The sequence below is a fragment of the Hypanus sabinus genome, chromosome 6 (assembly GCF_030144855.1).
Source record: "Hypanus sabinus isolate sHypSab1 chromosome 6, sHypSab1.hap1, whole genome shotgun sequence".
Taxonomy (NCBI): Eukaryota; Metazoa; Chordata; class Chondrichthyes; order Myliobatiformes; family Dasyatidae; genus Hypanus; species Hypanus sabinus.
This window is the reverse complement of record NC_082711.1, coordinates 97,497,165-97,521,220: the sequence shown is the minus strand read 5'-3', so window position 1 is coordinate 97,521,220 and position 24,056 is coordinate 97,497,165. Positions and strand designations below refer to the sequence as shown.

General features: G+C 39.7%; 1 protein-coding gene across 10 annotated transcripts in view; it reads right to left on the bottom strand.

Annotated features, from left to right (window-relative positions):
* Nucleotides 1-403: 403 nt before the first annotated feature.
* The window catches only part of LOC132395711 (leucine-rich repeat-containing protein 72), a 42,061-nt gene continuing 18,408 nt past the window's right edge, over nucleotides 404-24,056 (bottom strand). For 3 of the 10 annotated variants that reach the window (XM_059972647.1, XM_059972651.1, XM_059972650.1), the window contains 7 exons: nucleotides 22,236-22,317; nucleotides 17,526-17,639; nucleotides 15,829-15,918; nucleotides 15,607-15,753; nucleotides 6,181-6,210; nucleotides 4,394-4,424; nucleotides 404-656 (listed from right to left, as the gene is read on the bottom strand). In XM_059972647.1, coding sequence (XP_059828630.1) covers nucleotides 509-656; nucleotides 4,394-4,424; nucleotides 6,181-6,210; nucleotides 15,607-15,753; nucleotides 15,829-15,918; nucleotides 17,526-17,639; nucleotides 22,236-22,317 — 642 coding nt within the window. In that variant the 3' untranslated portion in view covers nucleotides 404-508. Of the gene's footprint in view, nucleotides 657-1,709; nucleotides 1,795-4,393; nucleotides 5,670-6,180; nucleotides 6,211-15,606; nucleotides 15,754-15,828; nucleotides 15,919-17,525; nucleotides 17,640-22,235; nucleotides 22,318-24,056 lie in introns of those variants that run through there. The other 7 variants (XM_059972649.1, XM_059972652.1, XR_009512727.1 and 4 more) reach the window with 7 other exon arrangements.

The window sequence follows — 24,056 nt, the reverse complement described above, 5'->3', positions numbered from 1 at the left end:
GTATGCCAGCTTCAGAATTATTCCTACACTCACCAAAATCTCTTGTAGCAAAGAACATATGGCACAAAAATGAAGAGGAAGCAAGTCATTCTTGATCCCAAGGGATTGTCTAAGAAAAACAATGCTGGAAACAATCTATATTTGCATTCCAGTACAGATACATTACTGTAATAGGAAACTAGTTTAGAGTATGAAAGTTTGTATTTTATCTGTTTCATCTGAGCACTTTATCCACCTATTTTTAAAAAAGGCTGCAAAAATTGTAAGCTTGCAGAATAAAGTAATAAGAGGGACAGATTGAGAAGGGTACAAAATTGCAAACAAATATCACAAAATAATAAAAAAGATTTGTGGAAAATAGATTATTTTAACTATTTAAATGGTAGTCAAAGAGCAGCAATAATTGTGTTCAAGTTTTTGTATTTATTCATTTTTGAACGTATCTATTTTAAAACTGATGTCCTGATATGCTTTTTCTAATGCAGCATTTGCCTTTGGCATCTTGCAATTATCTGAATTTGGTGGCAATTATCTGAACATTTTCATCTCCCAGGTGCTTCTGCTGTGCATTAGGTAGTTTGTTCCAGTTAAAAGTGGAAAACTTCATTTCTGATATTTTCCTTACTCGTTCAACAGCTTCCTCTTTTGAAGTTTCACTGAAATAGACCAAAAGTTTAAAAAAATATATTTATCTTATCAAAAATTAAACAAGTATAACACTCTCATCAACATTAAGTACATCTTAATTTCTCTTATATTAGACTTTGTGACATCAGGTCTACTAAGGATAAATTAAAAAGAGGAAGAAATTATTTTGGTCTTGTACAAGTGAAGATATTCTTCCTTGTTCTGGGGGCAGATCTGGGACCAGCATCTTCCTCTGAAAGCTGAACAATTTGCACTAACCTCATTAAAAGGAGAAGTTGTCAGCTTCAGTAAAAGTCAAAAATTTAGAATTTGCCTTTTAACTTCATTTACATAGATTAAAATTGTTAGTTATGGCTGTAGTAGGATTTTTAGAAGTGTAAAATTTTAATTACTTCTTGCACCATGTTTACTATCATGATATTTCTTGAAATAAGTTGATAAAAGGTATCATAAATTCCTTGAAAATATTCAAGATTGACTTCTGCAGCTATTTGGCTGATGGCCAACAGGGATTCTGGCTGTATCTGCTATAACAATTAGAGATGACCCAGATATCATTATATGCCTAACAATATAGGATAGTTTATACAGCACTGTGCAAAAGTAAAAAAGAAAATTCTGTAAAGCAAAGATGTTTTAAGACATAAAAGTCTCTTAGGCCCAGTTTTGTTATGCGTAAAATCTTGGGCTTTGCGCACACCAGATTCTGCAACAGTCAACCCCAAGCAAAATGCACTTATTGTGCTAAATACCATAATCTGTGCAATAACAGTAGTCGCAATAAAAAAGGAAAATGAAAGAAACTTGCCAGGAATATGAAAGCAAACAAAATTTTTAGATTAGAAGATGTTAAGTGAAATAACAATGCTGGTTCCACTGAAAATAAGGAAATGGTGAACAAGTTGACTAAATACCTCGAGGGGTTTTTGATAATTTTGGACATTGTAAGGAGGATGTTTTCTGATATTCAGATTTATATGATTATTGGACTGTACTTTACATTGATCTTCAATTTTCGGCGTTTTCTGCACCGGGTGGCTGATAATGTTGGGACAACTCACAGGTGTGTTTACAGCATTTTTAATTTCTCCCTCTCCCAGTGTAGAGTGCCTTCCTGCTTCAAAATATCCATCACTCTCCCTGTACCTAAAAAGACCAAGGTAATATGTCTGAATGACTGGTGTCCTGTCGCACTCACCTAAATAATAAGCAAATGCTTTGAGAGGCTGGTCAATGACTACATCTGCAGCATGCTGTGATACATACCTCGTGGGTATCTTGTAACTGTCTTATGACCATGGTGTAATTGAGTATCTTGTGAGCATGATGTAATTCTCTTGTGATGGTGGAGTGATGTAATTTTCCTGCCAGTGTGAGGTCGCATGATGTAATTTTCTCACTGGTGTGTGGTCACATAATGTTAAGTTCCAACAGGTATATAAGGGGAAACCCCTGTTGTGAATCAGTTAGTTCGAGGGTAGTTCGATAGTCAGTTCGTTAGATAGTTTTGCTGCGTATTCGTCTCATGCCGCAGTTTCGTTTTTAAAGTGGAGTTTCTACTTTCTATTGTAAGGAGCAAAAACCATTGCGCCAGCAGTTTCGCCAATCAATGCTGGTTCTGGTTTGTTGCATCTTTGATTTACCTTTACAGTCGAGTTGGAGAGTGAAGACTTTACCAAAGTACGGGAACCCAAAGGATTGAGTAAAGTTGATGTCATTCAGCGGTTTAATACAGGATCGACCTTATTGAATCTTTGTTCAGAAATAGTGACCTGCATCTGAGATAACCCCTGTCAGATCAGGAGCGTTTGTGCAGTGTTCACTTTCCAGCAGCAAAAAGATCAGTTCCTTTAAGCTGTTTTATTTCCTTCATCATGAATCCTTTGGACAAGGCATCTCTCGACTGTGATCAGCAGATCCGTAATTTTCTTCAGAGAAATTGTTGTTGCAGTTAAGTCTTTCCTTACTGACTGTATAAATCACTTGGACTTTTGAATTTACCACTTTAAGGACTATTCCAGAGTTTGGCTGTTTGTTAAATTGCAATATAGCAGTTAACTTTAGGTTAAGTTAGTCGTTTGTTTGCTTTTCACTTTTGTTGAGCAGAGTTTAATAAATGTTTATGTTTGTTTATAAAACTTAACTCAATTCTATATTCATTATCGCCGGCCACCTAACAGCTGCCGCCCAGACTGGAGCCCCTACAATTCACCTACTGACACAACCGATCAACAGATGACACAATAGCTACTGCTCTTCACACCGTCCTTACACACCTGGAGAAGAGGGATGCTTATGTGAGAATGCTGTTCTTCGACCACAGTTCAGCATTCAACACCATAATTCCCTCCAGGCTCGACAAGAAACCTTGTGCAGCTGGATCTTGAACTTCCTGTCAAATCGCTGGCAGGTGGTAAGAGTGGGATCTCTCACCTCTGTCCCTCTGACCCTCAATACAGGTGCCCCTTAGGGCTGTGTACTAAGCCCCTTGCTGATGACACTACATTGATTGGCCTAATCTCAAATAATAATGAGCCAGCTTACACCTGACACATTGGTGTCAAGAAAATAACCTCCCCCTCAATGTTGCAAAAATAAATGAGTTGGTTATGGACTACATGAGAAAAGGAGACAGGCACCCCCTATTGACGTCAATGGATCTGGGTTTGAGAGAGTGAACAGCTTTAAGTTTCTCGGCATAAAGATCATTGAGGGTCTCACGTGGTCTGTACATACCGGCTGTGTGGTGAAAAAGGCACAACAGTGCTTCTTTCACTTCAATGGTTGAAGAAGTTTGGTATGCACCCCCAAATCTAAGAACTTTCTACAGGCACACAATTGAGAGCATCCTGACTGCCTGGTATGGGAACTGTACTTCCCTCAATCACAGGACTCTGCAGAGAGTGGTGTGGATAGCCCAGTGCATCTGTCGATGTGAACTTCTCACTAAACAGGATATTTACAAAGACAGGTGTGTAAAAAAGGCCCGAAGGATCATTGGGAACCTGAGTCACCCCAACCACAAACTGTTCTAGCTGCTACCATCCGGGAAATGGTACTGTAGCATAAAAGCCAGGACCAACAGGCTCCGGGACAGCTTCTTCCACCAGGCCATCAGACTGATTAATTCATGCTGTCATTAATTCATTTAAAGATGCCCATGAAGATTCCGACTGCACCATTAAATTTTCAGGGGTTATTTTTAATTTCAGTTAAACTCAAATAGCAGAACTGCAGTATGGTTGTTGACTGAGCAGCCAGTTTGTATTAATGATGGTATGTAGAGTTGTAAACCTGTTGACTAAGTTTAGGATTTTCTTACTTGACTCCAAAGAAGCATGCAACCAGAGTTAAATTTATTTCTAATTTATAGAAATAAGAAGCATTCTTCAGGTAATTTAATTCTAAAGACCATAGACCCAACCTTTTTTTATGCAATGGGCCAATACCATTCAGCAAGGGGTCTGTGGACCCCAGGTTGGGAGGACCATAGATAATTATTGAAATTTTGTGTGGTTGTAACTTGCATTGGTATTAACATTAGCAGAAAAAGGATACAAAGTTTAAAACAGCTTTATTAACTAACATTCTGATGTCTGGCAATTACTGAGTTGCGGAGTAGAAATATAAAATTAATAAATCCACACTTACTCCATATCTGCAGAGGCTTTCAAGCATTTTACTACACCATTTAGTGAATGTGATTCATAAACATATTTTAATATAAATTAATAGGGCTACTAACCTAATCTTTTTTTTCATTTTCTTGAGAATACCTGAAATAAAATCAAGTTTTTCTTTAGGACAGTCTATACAGTAGAGAGACTAGTATAGCATGTAGTCTTATGCTATTTCAAAAGTACTAAGGTAAAAAGGTGATGCTTTAGGAAGATGGTTAACAAAACTACTTAGTAAGACCATAAGACAAAGGAGCAGAATTAGGCCATTCGGCCCATTGAGTCTGCTCCACCATTTCATCATTCTCTCTCACCCCCATTCTCCTGTCTTCTCCCTTCAACCTTTGACATCCTTACTCATCAAGGACCTATCAACATCCATTTTAAATATACCCAATAACTTGGCCTCCACAGCTGTTGCCCAAACAGTATACCACAAATTCACCACCTGCTGGCTAAAGAAATTCCTCTTCATCTCTGTTCTAATGGAATGTCTTTCTGTTCTGAGGCTGTGCACTCTGCTTCTAGGCTCGGCCACTATAGGAAACATCCTCACCACATCCATTCTATCTAGGCCTTTCGATACTCAATACATTTTCATAAGACTCTTCCCCCCCCCCCATTCTTCTAAACTCCAGCAAGTACAGGTCCAGAGCCATCAAACGCTCCTTATACATGAACCCTTGCATTCCTGCAATCATTCTCATGAACCTCCTCTGGACTTTATCCAATGCAAGCACATCCTTTCTTAGATAAGGGGCTCAAAACTGCTCACAATATTCAAAGTGCTGTCTGACCATTGTCTTATAAAGCCTCAGCATTACATCCTTGCTTTTATATTCTAATTCTCCTGAAATAGTTCACTTTACACTTGCCTTCTCTACCACTGACTGAACCTGCAAGATAACCTTTAGGGAATCCTGCGCAAGGACTCCCAAGTCCCTTTGCATCTTTGACTTATGAATTTTCTTCTCATTTAGAAAATTGCCTACATCTTTATTTCTTCCACCAAAGTTCATAAGTTCCCTACACTATATTCTATCTGCCACTTCTTTTCCCATTTTCCTAATATGTCTATGTCCTTCTGCAGATTCCTTGTTCCAACACTGACCCCTGCAGAACACCAATAGTCACCAGCAGCCAACCAGATAAGGCCCCCTTTAACTCCATTCTTTGCCTTCAGTCTTTTGTTCATGCTGGTATCTTTCCTGTAATACCATGGGCACTTATCTTGTCTTAAACTGTTGCTTAAACATTGCCGTTCTGCCATCAACCCTGCTCGTGTCCCCGTCCAATCAACTTGGCCAGTTCCTCTCTCATGCCTCCGTAGTTTCCTTTACTTCACTGTAACAGGAACACAGATTAAATCTGAACACAGATAGTGTTCTACAGTGTATTCAATTATTATCCATCTTTGGACCACAAACTTAAATGTATTCAAGACTAACGAAATTAAAGAACTTTCAAAATCTGGTGCCTTTAGAAATTAAATTATTTTGGTAAAATTCTCTACACATTTGCATTTATTAGATCCCAGAGGCAATCTGGATAGCTAAAAAATACATTAGTAATTTTGTATCTCAACTCCATTGTCAAGAATCCTCTTCCGACAAAACTAAATCTTAAAATATACCGCATTATTAACAAAAGTAAACTGAGATCTTAAAATATATTGCAGTATTAACAAAACTAAACTGAAATGTACAGATGCTGAATTCAGCAATACTTGCTGAGTTCCTTATTTTCACTAGAGGGACTCAGCAAGCTGTTTTCTGAGAATAAAGCACCAAAAGGCAGCATATTTAGCAAGATCTCTATTGATATTTGCCAGTATCAGAATAGATAATATATTTACCTTTCTGATGAGGAACTGGTATCATTGAACCTAAAGTGGAAAGATATTGAGTTGTTGTACGGATTAGTAGTTTAATTAGTTTGCAGCACTCAGATATTAAGATTTAAAGAACACTGATATCCAAGACTGATTTTATTATGCCTATCATTTTACTTTTTACTTTTGCATACTTCTTAGATTATTTTCTGGGATGGCACTGGATATGATGCTACCTAAACAGTTGACCTGGTTTTGCATGGAAGGTCTCCAGTGTTTGTAGAATGGACTGCAGGGTTTTGCTAAGGACACAGAGCAAATCAAATAAAATCAATTGCTAAAAAAAGGGATTGGCTGCTAGATACACCCTGCTCAAATATGTGGGTGTGACGGGAATAACAAGAAGATGCAATCTGGCCTTTCTGCCAAATCTCAATTGCACTCGCTTTCACATTGATAATCGCACTTTCCAGATATCATAAATTTACAAAGAAAATGGTACTACTACTATTTCTTGAACCTGCACAATATTCATTTTCTAATTGGTTTTATGTTCCAATTCCATCCCCACTTTTCTCACATTGCACATATCAAAGCAAATTGGATCGGTTAATAGGCTACATTTTCTCTTTGACAGCCAAAAGCATTCTGAAATCAAAATATAACAGATTCTTGACATTTATTGTCAGTGTGAAGTTTCATTACTGACAAAAAGTAGTAAGTTTTTAGGGTATTTTAATTTATTTTTATCATTAACCTCAAAATATCTGAATAATCAGCAAACATAGAAAGCACATGAATGAGATGCCACCCAGTGGCAACTCTTTAAACAACTTATAAACAAATTTTGTGATCTATCAGTCTATATGTCTTCCGGATATCAAGCAGGTCTAGTTTAACATATGTCCATTGGTCAGAAAATACACAAAAATCACTCACTATGGTAACCATACCTCCATAGTATTGCAATGAATGCCATCAAAAGTACATCAAACTGAAAAGAAAGAATAGTTGTCTCATTTTTAAAACGTTGTCTCATTTTTACTATGTACTGTACATAGCAGTTATGGTCGAAATGACAATAAAAGTGACTTGACTTGACTTGAGTTACTGAAAGTAGAGAAGGAGAGGAAAATTGAGCTTTCTGGCCATCAGACTAAATGCTATGTTTGGCATAAGCCAAATACCGCATATCATCAAAAACACAGCATCCTTACTGTGAAGCATGGCGATGGTGCTGTGCTAGAATCTAATACAGAAGCTTGCATCAACAGCATCTCCCAGCTGAACTGTATATTAAAGTCAGGCATGTTGTTGAAATACAATAACATCTAAGTTCTCCACTCCCCATACCCCACCCTGATTTGTCAATATCTACTAATCTTCTTTGTTTTCTTGGTCCATATTCTGAAAGTATCTAATTAATTCCATCTTGTGAATATCATTCCTTCAAGACAACTGACTCTTCAGCTACATACTGAGAATACACTTTTAATGTATGGATTCAACTTAACCTACCCTTGTTACCACACATTTGTTGCTTGCATAAACATCAAAAAGCAATTTACCATTGGTCTCATTGAGGGTGAACTCCTGTTATGAATGCCGCACTGCATGAGTGCTACATAACTCCAGCTCGTTTCTACATAACGCTTAAAAGACCGTAAGACCAAAAGACATAGGAGCAGATTTAGACCATTTGAGTCATCAAGTCTGTTCTGCCATTTAATTGTGGCTACTTTTTAAAACCGACTCATAATCAGAATAAGAATCAGGTTTATTATCAATCGCACATATCATGAAATTTCTTGTTCTGTGGCAGCAGTATAGTGCACGATATTTAAAAAATTACTATACGACTGCTAAACAAGATAAGAACAGGAAAGATACTAGCATGGAAATGAGGAGATATTTCTTTAGACTGAGGGTGGTGAATGGCGGAGCAGACAAATGCCCTCATTCTGCTCCTATGGCTAAAGGTCTAAATACTTCCAATGACAGTTTGCAAGGAATTCCACAGATTCACCACACTCTGGCTGACCAAATTCCTCCTCATCTCAATTTTAAAGCAATGTCCTTTTATTCTGATGCCTTGTCTCGACTCCTAGAGACTGCTATTAATGGAACGTTCTTCATTTCCACTCTATCCATGCCTTTCAGTTTCTGTAGGTTTCAACAAAATCTCTCCTCATTCTTCTTCTATTCTTCAATAGATTTCAATGAGATCCCTCCTCGTTCTTCTAAACTCCACCGAGTCCAGGCCCAAACACTCCACAGATGTTAAGACTTTCATTCCTAAGATTTTCCCTCCAGGGCTAGTGTATTTCTCCTTAGATACAAGGCCCAAAATTGCTCCTAATATTCCAAATACAGTCTGACCAATGCCTTGTAAAGTCTTAAGCAGTACATCCCTGCTTTTATAAACTTGGCCTGCGAACTGTAGCACAAATGAAACTAATAATTTTAATTTACTGGAATAATCACAAATCCATCAATAATGGATAAAAGCAAATATTGGATTGGTACTGTTACAAAATAACTTAACCAATATTATTTATTTCAGGACAACATGTTGCCACCCAGTGGATAATCTTAAGAATTGCAATTTTCATTTCTACATTGATAGTTCCCAAATCGGAAAATGAAACACGACCATTTATTCTGTTCGTGCGACAGCAATGTCAGATGAGGGAGTAGAGTTTAGCCAGGATATCAGAACATTTCTTTCTTCTTTCTCATGTTTAGATTCATCACAATAGGCAGATTTATTTTCAAAGAGTAGTTGGTTTTTTTGCAAATGATTCTGCACAATTTTACAATGAACAAAAGGATCCACTTCTGACTATATAGCACATCAGGGAACTCTCATCTGCTGCCACTGTACATCATGAATTAATAATAACTTTCCAAAATGTGGCTGCAAAAAAATGAGCATTTATACCTGTAACAGTTCCTCAGCACAAACACTAAATATTTGAGGACTGTAATATCTTTCTAAATATCATATTTTCATTTGTCCATTTCAACATCTAAAGTGGAAAATCCTTCCATGCCATAAAGAAAAGGCATATATAGCATGCTGGTAATCTTAACTACTAATTTAAATATTCAGTCCTCCACCATCTGCACACCAAGGCTGCTAAATGTACTATCTATAAAATGTACTGCCATTACTTTCCTAGGCTTCTCTAATGGCACCTGCAATCTCAACCATCAAGAAGGATCAAGCTTATTGAAATACTGCCATCTGTAGGTTTGTCTTCAAATCACACACCACCCTTACTCGAAAATACTGTGGCACTCTCGGGGGTGGGGCTGGGTCAACAGCCTGCCCCTACACTTCTAATGACCAGTACTGTTTATTGTTCTTGTGTTAAAATGCTTTTGTGAGATTATGGTGGGAAATTCCAGTTAATGTATGGTTACATTTTAGCTCGGGTTATACAGTTATTTGCTTGTGTATTTATGGGTCACCCTAACTGTAACCAGGGTGTGTGATGGTCATCTTCCCCATCTGTGTGACACTGGTTGGGTTCACACTCTGGGTCATGTGCCCAGTCTGTTTTGTGTCTATCACATAAAACGGTTGTTGAGTTCAATGAGCTGTCTCGCCATAGTGTGTCACTATGGACCAAATGCTCACCACACTGGTGTCAGGAGAGGGATGCAAGATTGACGACGAGATTGAAGAGCTACGGCGTTGGATAGAGTGCCTTAAGACCCGGGGAATAAGATGAGGGAACAAGCAGAATGCCTCCCCTGAACCCACAGACAGGGCTCATGAAGACATGACCCGAAGGGAGGACCTGGGAACCGAGCATCATGCACCAGGAAGCCCCAACAAAGCGAGCGTACCCAGGCTCCCCAACCCAGGGGGTAGAACAGAGCACATCACTTGCCTCCACAGTGATCTGTACTGGGGAGCCCAAGACACCGTAGCCATGGGAGGATGGGCACCCAGCAAACGACACTGGAGCAGGAGGTAGATCAAAGGGCCTCAGCGATTTGCGCCTCAAGGTCTATCCTGAAGCTCCCCAGATACAATGGTACCACCCCCCTGGAGCCTTACCTGGCATGTCAAACTTGCCATGTGGCACAATGGGTGGAGCCCCATCAAGAGAATGGTGCACCTTGCCTTGGCATTGCCAGAAGTTGCCCTGTGGGCCCTCCTCAACCTAATGCCGGCAGAGCAGTGACACTGGAGCGGCATTTCGAGCAGAGCCCATTGGTGGAAGCAATGCGGGAAGAACAGTGCAGCAGATGGCACTGTATGGGAGAAAGCCTGGGGGCACAGGCAGCTGATCTACGCCACTGTGCTCAGCATGGCTACCCCCAATTCCCTCCCGTGGCCCAGGAAGAGCTTGCCCTCTGCGCCTTTGAAAAGGTGCTGACGCTGGAACACCTTTAGCAGCATGTTCACTTGATATCACCATCTACGCTGGACGAGGCGCTGGCTGAGGCAGAGAGGGCCGAAGTAATTTTAGCTCCCCAAGGTGTTCCAGCACACTGCGAGCCCAGGCTTGTGTCACCGAGGCAGAGGACGAAACTGAGGGGAAGGAGCCCGTGAGACAGGTCTGACCCCGCTGGTGGCCACGAAACAATCGCTGCTACCGGTGCAGTGAGGCAGGTTATTTGGCCCAGCACCACGCCACAGCTCAGAGCAACCATCGGGAAATGCTGATCAGGCAGAGTCACCCAAATCCTCCAGCAGAACCCCTCCATTGTTGCCCCCTGGGTGGGCCATTTAGTGAAGAGCAAGGCTTATACATGGATTGCATGGTGGAGGGCATCAGATGCCATGTGTTGGTGCATACAGAGTCAACCATCACTATCATCCGTTTCGGTATACTCCCCGATGCGGACCAGCCATTCTTGCCTGCGTGGACAATCACAGCAGTCTAGTTGGCTAAGGTCACCGGTGACTGTGCTGCAATGCAAGGGAAGAGGAGGCTACGCATCGTAGTGAGGAAAACACGAGGTGTGGCTTGCCGACATCCAAGAGTCCTGCATCATTGGCCTGGACCCGCTGTCCCACTGGGGGGCCCGTGTGGATGGTGAGGGGCGACAATCTACCTCGGTACTGAAGCCGTGGCTCTCCAGCAGGACAGCTCCAGGAAGTGGACCCAGTATAGGCAGAAACCACCGCCGGTTGCACAGTGGCCCGCGCAGTGTAGCGCACCCCGCAGCTGCCCAGCGCAACACAGCTGAACCATGGACAAATGACAGTGAAGGCGCTTCAGGTGACAGCCAGTGACAACCTCCCCACAATGGACCACGAGCAGCTGCGCTGTGAACAGGTGAGCAATTCTGTGCTGGCCCAGGTAAGGGGATGGCTGAGTGTGGGCCGACGGCCGCACCCAGAGACCAAAGCCCTGTACTCAAAGTGGGGAACGCTGGAGGTCCATGGCGGGCTGCTGTTCAGGCGGTGACAGTTGTCCGATGGTGACAGACTCTTGCAGCTGGTGGTCCCCTGGGGGCTCCACGCCACGGTGCTGCAGTCGGTGCACGGGCTGGTGGGGGCTGGCCATCTCGGAGTTGCAAAGATGTTTGGCAGGCTGCGTAAATGCTGGGTACAGGCAGGATGCGGAGCTGTCCGTGCACTGCCGCAATAATTGCAAGTCCAGAAGGGACACCCTTTTAGGGTGTCGATGCAGCAGTACATGCTGGGGACCCCAGTATGGGTCTACTGCCCCTACTGGAAGAAGGGACTATCCCTCAGGGTTGGAAGCCACTGGAATGGGCCAGGGGAGGTGCTCAACTGCATTTCTGATGTGGAATATTGCGTGTGGTTGCCTGAGCGGTGGAAAGAGGTTGTGCTACAGCAGGACCGGCTGGCACCGTGTATGTCCTTGGCCAGCACTAACCCAGCGAGGCTGAAGGATGGAAGTGACACTTCAGGTGCCCTGCCTCAGGCCTCACACAAACGGGCAGCAGTGTCAACTCCCTCTGGAACTTTTGAAATTTGCTATGGACTATGTGGTTACCAGGAACAGCTGACCCCTCGGGTGGGGTCAGTGTGTGATACTGAAGGGGGGGGTGGTCGTGGTCAACAGCCCACCCCTGCATTTCTAATGACCAATAGTGTTTATTGTTCTTGTGTTAAAGTACTTCTGTGGGATTATGGCGGGAAGTTCCAGGTCATTTATTGTTACATTTTAGCTTGGGTTATACAGTTATTTGCTTGTGCATTTGTGGGTCACCCTAACTGTAGCCAGGATGTGAGATGGTCACCTCCCCCATCTGTGTGAGACTGGTTGCATTCTCTCTCCAGGTCATGATGCCCAGTCTGTTTTGTGTCTATCACAATAAAATGGCTGTTGACTTCAATGAGCTGGCTCGTCTATCATTATGGACCAAATGCTTGCCACAATATATCACTTGTTTCCATCTTCCCAGAGTATAAATGCAAGAATTTCTAAGCAATACACACAACTCAGCAGGCCAGGCAGCATTGATGGAAAAAAGTACAGTCTAAGTTTCAGACCAAAACCATTTAGCTGAAGAAAAAAAGCTGAGGAGTATATTTGAAAGGTGGGGGAGGAGAAAGGGAAACTTCAGGCAATAGGTGAAACTTGAAGGGGAAGGGATGAAGTAAAGAGCTGGAAAATTGATTGGTGAAAGAGATAGAAGGCCATGGAAGAAAGAAAAAAGGGTAGGGGCAGGGAAGGAGCATCAGAGGGAGGCGATGGGCAGGCAAGGAGATAACATGAGAGAAATGAGGGGATGGAAAATGGTGCGGGTGGGGGAGGCATTACTGGAAGTTTGAGAAATCGAAGTTCATGCCATCAGGTTTGAGGCTATCCTAATGGAATATAAGGTGTTGTTCCTCCAACCTAAGTGTGGCCTTATCCCAACAGTGGAAGAGGCCATGGATGGACATAGCGGAATGAGAATGGGAAGTGGAATTAAAATGGGTGGCCACTGGAAGATCCCACTTGTTCTGGTGTACAGGGCATACATGTTTGGCAAAACAGTCTCCCAATCTATGCTGGGGTTTCACCGATACATAAGAGGCCACAGCAAGAGCACCGAATTTTACTCCAACAGACTCACAGGTGAAGTGTTGCCTCTCCTGGAAGGACTGTTTGGGGCCATGAATGATAAGTGATGGAGGAGGTGTAAGGGCAAGTACACACTTGTTCTGCTTGCAAGGATAAGCGCCAGGAGGGAGATTAGTGGGAGGGATGAATGGACAGGGAGTTGTGTAGGGAGCAATCCCTGCGGAAAGCAGAAAGTGGGGGGGGGGGGGGAGGAGGGAAAGATTTGTTTGGTGGTGGGATCCAGTTGGAGCTGGTGGAAGTTTTGGGGAATTATGTGCTGGACTCGGAGACTGGTGGGATGGTAGGTGAGGACAAGAGGAATCCTATCCCTGGTAGCATGCCGGGAGGATGGGGTAAGAGCAGAGATGCGTGAAATGGAAGAGATCTGGTTGAGGGCAGTGTTGACGGTGGAGGAAAGGAAGCCCATTTCTTTGAAAAAGGAGGACATCTGCTTCGTTCTAGAAGGAAAAGCCTTATCCTAAGAGCAGATGCGGTGGGGACAGAGGAATTGAGAAAGGGGATGGTGTTTTTACAAGTAGCAGGGTGGAATGAGGTATAGTCCAGGTAGCTGTGGGAGCAGATTTGTTTATAATAGACATAGATGGATAAGCTGTCTCTGGAGATAGAAGTAGTGCGATCGAGAAAGGGAAGGGAAGGGTCAGAAGTGGTCCAGTTGAATTTGAGGGCAGGGTGGAAGAATTTCTAAACCTAGATGAAATTTTAAACAAAAATCACATTTCTTTCCCTCTATATTTCTGAATTCTGCCTAACTTGTGTAGTAATAAATAGTTCATTAACTCAGAGAACAAAAGTAATTCTGTTTGTACTTAAGCATTTATTTTGGCAGTTTCCAAAAGTGCTGCAGTAAACATACTTTTCTAATGATAAAACTAATAAGGTATTTGATTTTTTTTTCAGTGTAATCATTAAACTTAGATGTCTGAGACTCTGGAACCACTGAAGCTTTCATTTTCAATCACGTGAATGGGGATTGTCTACTTTTTCTGAACAAGTGTTCCCTGTTAATTTACTAAGGAGAGAAGACCATGGAAGAAAAGGATGGAGGTGGAGAGCCAAAAGAGGTTCAGGGCAATTCATAGCCCCAAACAGTCCTTCCAAGTGTGCCAACACTTCACAGGAGAGCCTGTTAGGGTCAACTATTGTGGTGGTTCTCCTGGTGCGACCTCTTCTACATTGATAAGACCAAATACAGACTGGGGGACTGCTTCGTTAAGCACATTCACTTCGTCTGCCACTAAAGGCAGGATCTCCTGGTGGCTACCCACTTTAATTCAATTTCTGACACAATGAGGCCACATTCAGATTGGAAGAGCCTCATATTTCTTCTAAATTCTGATCTGACGGCATGAAAATCAATTTCTCTAATTTCCAATAATTACTAACTCCTCATCCCTTGTCTCTTCTTCCATTCCCTATTTTGGTTACCCTCTCACCCTTCCATCATCTCCCTCTGGATCCCATCCTCCTCCCTTTTCTTCCATGGCCCAGTGTCCTTTCCTATTAAATCCTTCTTTTCAGCCCTGTACCTCTTCTACCAATCATATCTCAGCTTCTTATTTCATCTCATCTCTCCCACCCATCCAACCTGTCACCTGGTCTCCCCTATCACCTGCCAGTTTATACTCCCTCCCCTCCTCCCTCCTTCTTATCCTGGCTTCTCCCCCCTTTCTTTCCAGTCCTGATGACTGGCAGGACTTAGCCCAAAACGTTGACTCTTTATTCCTGACCTCCAGCATTTTGTGTGTGTTACATTGAAACGTCAGCTATTTATTCCCCCTCAAAGATGGTGCCTAACTTGCTGAGTTCTTCCAGCATTTTGTGAGAGTTGCTTATGGAATAGAACGTAGCATTGATCTTAACAACATAATTATTGGATAAATTACATTGGCAAGTGAAGGAGCATGGCTTCCTGGTAATTCCAGCTCCTGAGCAATCAAATGTGCAAGTGCATGGATCGAAGAATACTTCCCTTATAGATAAATGGTAGTAAACATTCTAAAATAAGTACTGAAATAATAACCTGAAAATGGAACTTCTTCAATCCACAATGTATCATCAGCAGATATGGAGAAGTGTGGTCCTCTATAAGGCTGTGGCTCAATTTATAAGTACATCACAAACTTTGGAAGAATGGAATTTACTGTCAGTATAGAAAGTAGTGACCTTACTGGCTGTGAATTACTTATGTACTGGTGAGCAACAATCAGCATCCAGCTCCTCTATACTCAAGCTTAGCCTCTTCTCTGGTTCAGGAACAATGTGGCAGGATGCAGAAGTTATTATGAAATCATCTTTAATAATTCACACAGATTGGTAAAACTATTTACTGTCAATTATAACTTGCTTTCTTAACTGTTAAAAATGTTATAAGTCATTTAACAACTCCCACCTGGATATGTATAATTATTTTTCTTTGGTGCTGTCTGTTTATGTAATTGAGTATGTATCCTCTGCCCAAATGCCAAAGATTGTCGGATTCGCATTCGGTCTTGGTTGCAGAAACTGAATGCCACATCCCGTTCCCTCTGGAGTATGTCTGTAAAAGCAAAGCCTCTGTAACTTTGACAACAAGAACTCAGAAATTTCAGTTACGAAAATTTGAATAACTCACATTTTCTATCAAGCAGCTGCACTGAAGGCAGATGGTAGATGACATACAGGCGATAATCTTGATCTTGTGTCAAAGGATTATTGAATAGATCTGTATGAGAGAGAAATTTACATCTTAAAAATGAAATTAGGAAAAATGAATTAACTCTTTCTAAGTTTGAGGTAAATACTGTGTTATTTTAATTATATATGTAGCTCCATCTAAGCATACTTCTCTGATGCACTTAAGTTCATTAAGGATTTTGTACCAATATAAAAATATCATAAGACACTTGAAATAATCTAATTTGAGAGCGCAAAGGAGACAGAATTGGAAGGAAGCAAACAACTTGGATAGTTCTAGAGCTGAAGGATATAGAGCAAGACATCGGTGGCAGTAAATTTAAAAACAAAGATAACTTTTAAGTTATTACAACATTGGCTCCATGCATGTTCCCTTGGATCCTCATAATTTGCAACTTATTCTCGATCATATCCTATCCTTTTTGACTCTTCCGTTTTTTTTACCATAAATGGGCATGAAAGGAAACCAGAGCATCCAGGAAAACCTATGCAGTCACATGGGGAATATGCAAACTCCATAGAGACAGCACCCAAAGCCAAGAATGAAACTGGGTTATGGAACTGCGGCATGGTTTGAACTGTTCTTTAAATGAGAGATAGTGGTGGACTCGAAGTCAATATATGTTACCTACCTGAAGGAAATGAACAAGTGGGAAATTGTGGAGGTGAGAAGATGAGTAATAAAGTTTTGAATAATCTCAAGAATAAAGAATGGGAGGCCAAACAGTATTTGTATCTGAATAAGTTCAACATTTAAGAGAAGTTTGTATAAATACATTAATGGGAGAGGTACGGAGATCTATGGTCTGGGTGCAGGTTGACGGGACCAGGCAGTTAAAATGGTTCAGCACAGACTAGGTGGGCTGAAGGGCCTGTTTCTGAGCTGTAGTTTTCTATGACTTTAAGTAAAGCAACCAATTAAAAACTAAATTAACATGGCAGTAATCATATTTACACTTTGCAACTGACCACATTTCAATAGTCTGTGTACTTTTAACACTAGTCATGGACATAAATTGAATATTTAACAATATATATATAATTAAATTTAAGTCACAGAAAACATTTATCGCAGAAAGCCATTGAAAAACCTGCTGGTTATCATACCTCTGGTTTTACAGTGAAATTTCATTAATCCAGCATGCTTGGGATTGTGGTAGCAACAATGTATACTTTCCAGACTATTGGTTGCTATTATACTACAACACACTTTCAATTCACTTTAATTTTAAATGGTGCACAGCATATTCATATACTTTTTTCAGTAAAACAGGTAGATTTCAATGGAATATGAGAACAAAGCCTGGTGAGTTTCAAGGTGGCATGGTGGACAAAGGCAGGCCAGTTACAGAAGACAGGCAGAATCATGGTTTAAGGTCTATGCAAGATTGGGGCCCAAGTGTGTTAAGTGTGGTTCAAATATCAGTACCTGGTGAGCCAGATGCTGAATCATCAAAATTACTGAATAGCTGAAAAATGGATTATCAGGGTTTTATTGTAATAAATAAAAAATAAATGGAAATACATTTTTTCCATTTATAATACATTATGCTCTATGAAGGCTACAACTAGGCTACAGTTGTACTGCATCAGGTCTAACAGATAAGGTACCCTGAGACAGACGATTTTGCTTACTTAATGTGTGCAACCACATCAATTTCTTTAATTCTGTTACGACCTTCTCCAACTTAGTAAGCCAATTGTTGTGTAGCATCAATATCTCCAAGTTTGTCAAGTGTTTCAGAGTATCTAAGATATAAAATAAATGCCATTATCTATTTATGTACATAAGTCCATTAACAACCATGAGCACGTAAATTATCTGGCAAACCACCAACACCTATTTATAATGATATTGAACAAGCCACTTGTTAGGGAATATTCAGGAGTTATACAATTATGAATACATAATAATGGTTCAATTAAAATGAGAACCAGTTTTCTGGAAATAAAACCTGATCACAACTTAACTTCTAACTGATACTTCGTGGCTAGCATAACCACAAGATGGGGGTCAGTCTGATTCTGTCCCATTGAAATTATGCAGGAGAAGACAACAGATAAATGTTCATTTTAATCAGTGATCACTGAAAACTTGAGACGAGATCAGGGAAAGCATTAACTGACCATCTCCGGTAGTAACGCTTTGCTAAAGTTGTATCCCTTCACAGTTCAGGACAGGTCTGCTTTGTCACTTAATTTTCTGGCTAGCTGTATATCCCTCAACACCATAATGAAAGGGGATTATCCTGGATGTTCTGAAGTTTGTGTTCATGTAGAGATTTCAAGAGAGAAACCTCTTTCTCTCAGAGATTTATAAATCTTTGGAAATATTTGTCAGAGGGCAGTAGAAGCAGGGTCTTTGAACATTTTAAAGGCAGAAGTAGATATATTATTGAGAAGCAAGGGTCGGGGTTCCTGTGTGAAGGTGAAAATGCAGAGTTAGGTTCCAATCAGAATGGTTATGATATAATTAAATAAAGTCATCTTGAGGGGCATAATCATAGTTTTAGTGTTATACAGCATGGAACCAGGCTTTTCAGCCCAATTTGTCTATGTCAACTAGGTTACTTGCCTGAAATATTACCTTGTGCCTATGTTTGGCCCATATCGCTCTAAATCTTTAAATGTTCTTTAAATATTGTAATTCTAACCACCTCTACAGCTTTCTCTTGCAGCTTATTCCAATACACCAATGATGGTGAACCTGTTTTAGAGTGTATGCCCAAATTGGTGATAATCTTCTTAAAAAAAAATCTCTTGTGTTCTATGGGAATGACAGAGTGTGCAATACTTGATATACTATTAGGGAACAAGATAGGGCAGGTGACAGAAGTTTGTGTAGGGGAACATTTTGCATCTAGGGATCACAATGCCATTAGTTTCAAAGTAAATATGCAAAAATTTAGGTCTGCTCTGTGGGCTGAGATTCAAAATTGGCAATGGCCAATTTTGATGGTATCATAAATGTATGGATTGGGACATGAAGTTTTCTGGCAAAGGTGTGCTTGGTAAGTGGGAGGCCTTCAAAAGTGAAATTTTTAGAGAACAAAGCTTGTATGTGCCTGTCAGAATATAAAGTAAAGATAACAGGTTTTCAAGAGATATTAAGGCCCTGGTTTAAAAAAAAGGGAGATGCATAGAAAGTACAGGAGGGTAGGAACAAATGAGGTGCTTATGGAGAATAAGAAATGCAAGAGAACACTTAAGAAAGAAATCAGGAGGGCTAAAAGAAGGCATGAGGTTGCCCTAGTAAACAAGGTGAAGGAGAATCCTGAGGGATGCTACAGACATGTTAAGGGTAAAATGTTTGCAAGGACAAAATTGGTCCACTGTAACATTAAAATGGTAATGCATGTGTGGAGCCAAAAGAGATAGGGGAGTTCTTAAATGAATATTTTGCTTCTCTATTTACTCAAGAAATGAACACAGGTCTACAGAAGTGAGGCAAAGCATCACTGACTACATGGACCCTGTTACAGAGATGGAGGTGTTTGCTGTCCTGAGGCAAATCAGGTTGGATAAATCCCAGGGCCTAAGGGGTTCCCCTGGACTCTGCAGGAGGCCAGTGAAGAAATTGCTTGTGCCTTAGAAGAGAAAGTAAAATCATCCATAGTGAGAGGAGAGGTACCAGTGGATTGGAGGATAGCCAATGTTGTTCTATTGTTTAAGAAAGGCCCTAAAAATAAACCAGGAAGTTGTGGGCTGGTGAGTCTGACATCAGTAGTTGGAAAGTTATTAGAAAGTATTCTAAGGGACTGGATATCCAAGTATTTGGATAGACATGGACTGATAGTTAGCATGGTTTTGTGCATAGTAGGTCATTTCTAACCTATTTTATAGAGGAAGTTACTAGGAAAGTGGATAAAAGCAAGGCAGTAGATGTTGTTCACATGGACTTTAGCAAGGCACTTGACAAGGTCCTGCATGGGAGGTTGGTGAAATAAAGTCCAGTCACTCAGCATTCAAGATGACATAGTAAAATGTATTAAACATTGGCTTTGAGGGAGAAGCCAGAGGGTGGTAGTAGATGGAATGGTCGGTAGTAGATGGAATGGTCTCTGACTGGAGGCCTGTGACTAGTGGAGTACCACAGGGATTAGTGCTGGGTCCATTGTTGTTTGTCATCTATATCAGTGATCTGGATGATAATGTGGTTAATTGAATTGGCAAATTTGCAAATGACATCAAGATTGGGGGTGTAGTGGACAGCGAGGGATCTTGCTGGTTTGCAGAGGGATCTGGACCAGCTAGAAAAACAGGCTGAAAAATGGCAGATGGAATTTAATGCAGACAAGTTTGAAGTGTTGCACTTTAGTAGGACTAATCAGGGTTGACCTTACACAGTGAATGGTGGCACTGAGGAGTGTGGTAGAACAAAGGGTTCAGGAAATACAGGTCCATAATTCATTGAAAGTGGCATCACAGGTAGATAGGGTTGTAACGAAAGCTCTTAGCACATTGGCCTTCAAAAATCAAAATATTGAGTATAGGAGATGAGATGTAATATTGAAATTATATAAGACATTGCTGAGGCCAAATCTGGAGTATTGTGTAGAGTTTTGGTTAAATGCCTATAGGAAAGATGTAAATAAGGTTAAAAGAATACAGAAAAAATTTACAAGGACATTGCTGGGTCTGGAGATCCTGAGTTATAAGGAAAGAGTGATAGATTAGGATTTAATTCATTGGAACGTAGAAAATTGAAAGGAGATTTGATAGAGGAATATAAAATTATGAGGGGTATTGGCAGGGTAAATGCAAGTTTGCTTTTTCCACTGAGGTTGGATGGGATTAGTGTACAAGTGGTACACATGAGTTCAATTTCAAGGTTTAAGCTAAGTTTGGAGAGGTACATGGACAGTAGAGGTATGGAGGGCTATGATCCCAATTAAGTTCGATGGGAGTAGGTAGCTTAAATGGTGCGACATGGACTAGATGGGCCAAAGGGCCTGGTTCTGTGTGGTAATTTTCTATGACTCTATGCCTCTCATGATTTTATATTCCTCTATAAGGTCACCCCCAAAAGAGGCATAGTTGCTTACTCTTTCTCCTAATTCATATGTTCTGATGAAAGATAATTGATTAAATTGCTGACTCTCTGTCTCACAGCTGGTGCCAAATGGGTTGAGTATTTCCAGTTTTTTGCCATATTTTTCGGCATCTACAGTATTTTAATTTTGCAAAGCCTACATTCTATTGTTTTCCTTCTGGCATTTCATTAAGAAACAAATTATTTCCTCCTTTTTATCTGTATACATTTAAGTATAAATTGAACTTGCATTACATTTCTATAACAGTAAGTTATGTGGTTAATTTCTTACATTACAAATGTTGGGCCATTATGCTAGTAATAGGCAAATATAATTATACATACAGATGCTAAGCAAAAAGGACTCTAAATTTTATTTAAATTAACTAACAATATTTGTTAATCATCTTAATGATTGTCATGGATTCACAGAAATTTACGGTAACGATCATGAAGCCCATCATGACCAGAAAAAATAAATTTTTAATCAATCTGATTTTCCAGTTTCTGTATTATAACTTGACAATATAAAGATGTTAAAGCACCCATCCAGATATCCCTTAATTCTGGTGAGTATTTCTGTCTCCACCACCTTTCAGGATGTGAGATTCTGACTCTTTGCATCTCATAAAGTAAATGAATTCTTTCCTAACCCATCTGTAGTCCCACCGTTTATACCTATGAGCTCAGTTACTGACCTAACGGCTAAAGAGACAGAAGCTTTCTATTCACACGATCTTTTTCTCACATGATTTTATAATAAATCTCTCCCCATTATCCTTTGGTCAACTAAAATGATATTGGATTAAAATGTTTATGTTATAATGAGGCAGTTGTATGAAAATGAAATAAGAGGTTGGGGTAGGAGAGAGTGTGTGCATGCAGGGGAGGGGAGGACAGGTCCGGGTAGGAGAGAGGGTGTGCGCGAAGAAAAAAATCTTTTTAAAAAAGGAAAAAAATGAAATAATTAGCAATAAGAAGCTTATGAAAATATTAAAAATTGTAGGTGTGAAACTAAATTTAATTAACATTATGGAAATATTCCAGCCAAAACTGGTAACAATCAGGACTATATATCCATTAAATTGACTTCTCTCTTCATTGATGGCATCAAAAGGCAGTGTTTTTCTATTTTTATTTTAGATTTTCAGCATCTATATTGTTTTGCTTGCTATAAAGAGTTTAACTTGTTAAGAAAAACAAAACTAAAAACACAGAAAGTAACATAAATTACAAACTAAAACCTTAAAAACATAACATTCAGCAAAAAAAGTATACTAAATTAATTTTACTCATGAAAAGATTAATTTTACCTGTTACATCAGTGAGCAGGTTGTTTTGTAAGTATAGCTCTTTGAGGCAGTAATTCATTGTCAAGGAACTTATCTTCTTAATCTACGATAAGCAAATGGCAACAGAATGATTCAATACAAGGTGAATGAAACAAAATTATTTTACCCACTAACAAGACGGTAAGTTGGAATTCAACTCACAGCCCAAGAAGATGATAAAGACAGATAAATTCACCACATTTAAAGGGTACCTAATGGGCATATAAAGAATGACAAAAAAAACGTTTTGACAACAGTGATGGGATACAATGAGACTTTAAATATTAACAAAGGCATTTTACCATCATATTACAAAACTATTCAGCTCTGTATGTAACCATCACATTCAAAATGTGAGGTACAGTTTTTGAATAATTTCGCATAATTATTTGATTGGTATGAAGTTATATACTGGACATTACCTTAATCATTAGGATAAAGGAGATTTCTCTTGAGGAATGACGGAGCAGATTAATTCAAGAGTTACAAAAGTCTAGAATAATTAAATTTGATGTTACTAAGACATATCAAGCAACATAATTTAATGAAAGCATTTAACAGGGGATTGATGAAAGGTTGCTTCTTCTTGTGCAGGCATATAACTAAGATTATTAATTCAGAATAATTATTGTCATTATTATTATTTAGAAATTATCCATTTAAGACAAAGATAAGAAAGAATTTCTGCTCTCTGAAGGCCGTGAATCCTTGAAATGCTTCAGTGGAAGCTGAAATGAAAATTTGCTAGATATAGCTGCTAGGAATCTGAAATAAAAATAGAACATGTTGCAAGCACTCAGAAAAGCAGCAGTAAGTGTACTTTTCAGGTTAAAGCCCCATCATCAAAACTGATAAGATACAGATAAGATAGGGTAGTAGGGTTGGATAGACAAAAGGAATTTTCCTGATTAGGCAAGAAAAGTGCTTCTGCAGTGATAAGCTACAGAGATTTTTGGTCAATGAGATGTTAAAGCAGTTAGGCAGGGAAAAATGGAACTAAAACAATGAGCCGAGGGCAGTCAGAGAGTAAGAATGCAATGCTGGATAAAGATTAAATAGATAACAACCCTAATCAATCTTACTGTGAAGATGATAAAATCCCATCTACCTCATTGAGATATATTATGGGCTAAGCTTAACTGAGTCTTAGAGAGACATACTTGGCCTAATTAGAACAATTCTTTGATCCTTTATCAATTATTTTACTTATTTTGGTTGTTGGTAACAATCGCTTTATTTTGGGAACATGCGAGATGAACAAACTTATGGTCTCCTTTACTACAAAATAATAAAGATGTAATGCACATTTTGTGCCTGGAGATGAATTTAGGGATATTTCTGAACAATGTGCTAAATCCTTCAGATTTGGATTTGAGAACAAAGTCAATTACTTCAAAATTATCATGTGCTTTGAGGACAATTACAAGAGACTTACTGCTTTCAATCTTGCTTGAGAACTTGCCTATTTTGCAGCAATTAGAAATATATATCCAACTTCTATTTAAGACAAATGATCAATTACCATCCAGTTTTCAAATACATTGATTCAGTCACAAAAATGGATTACTTCTCAAGTTTTCACTAGATTGAGCAATGTCACACACATTGAAGAATATAAGTGTGTAAGGTTAACATTTCTGCATTCAACCAATTGTTCCTCTAAAATCATATAATTTATTCAGAAGATAACTCTAATTAGTTGTGCTTAAAATTCTTCTGATGATTACTGTCCAAATTCATATCATCATAGAAAATATCTTTACCAAACTGCAACAGTTAACCCTACTGAAGATGACCCTCCTA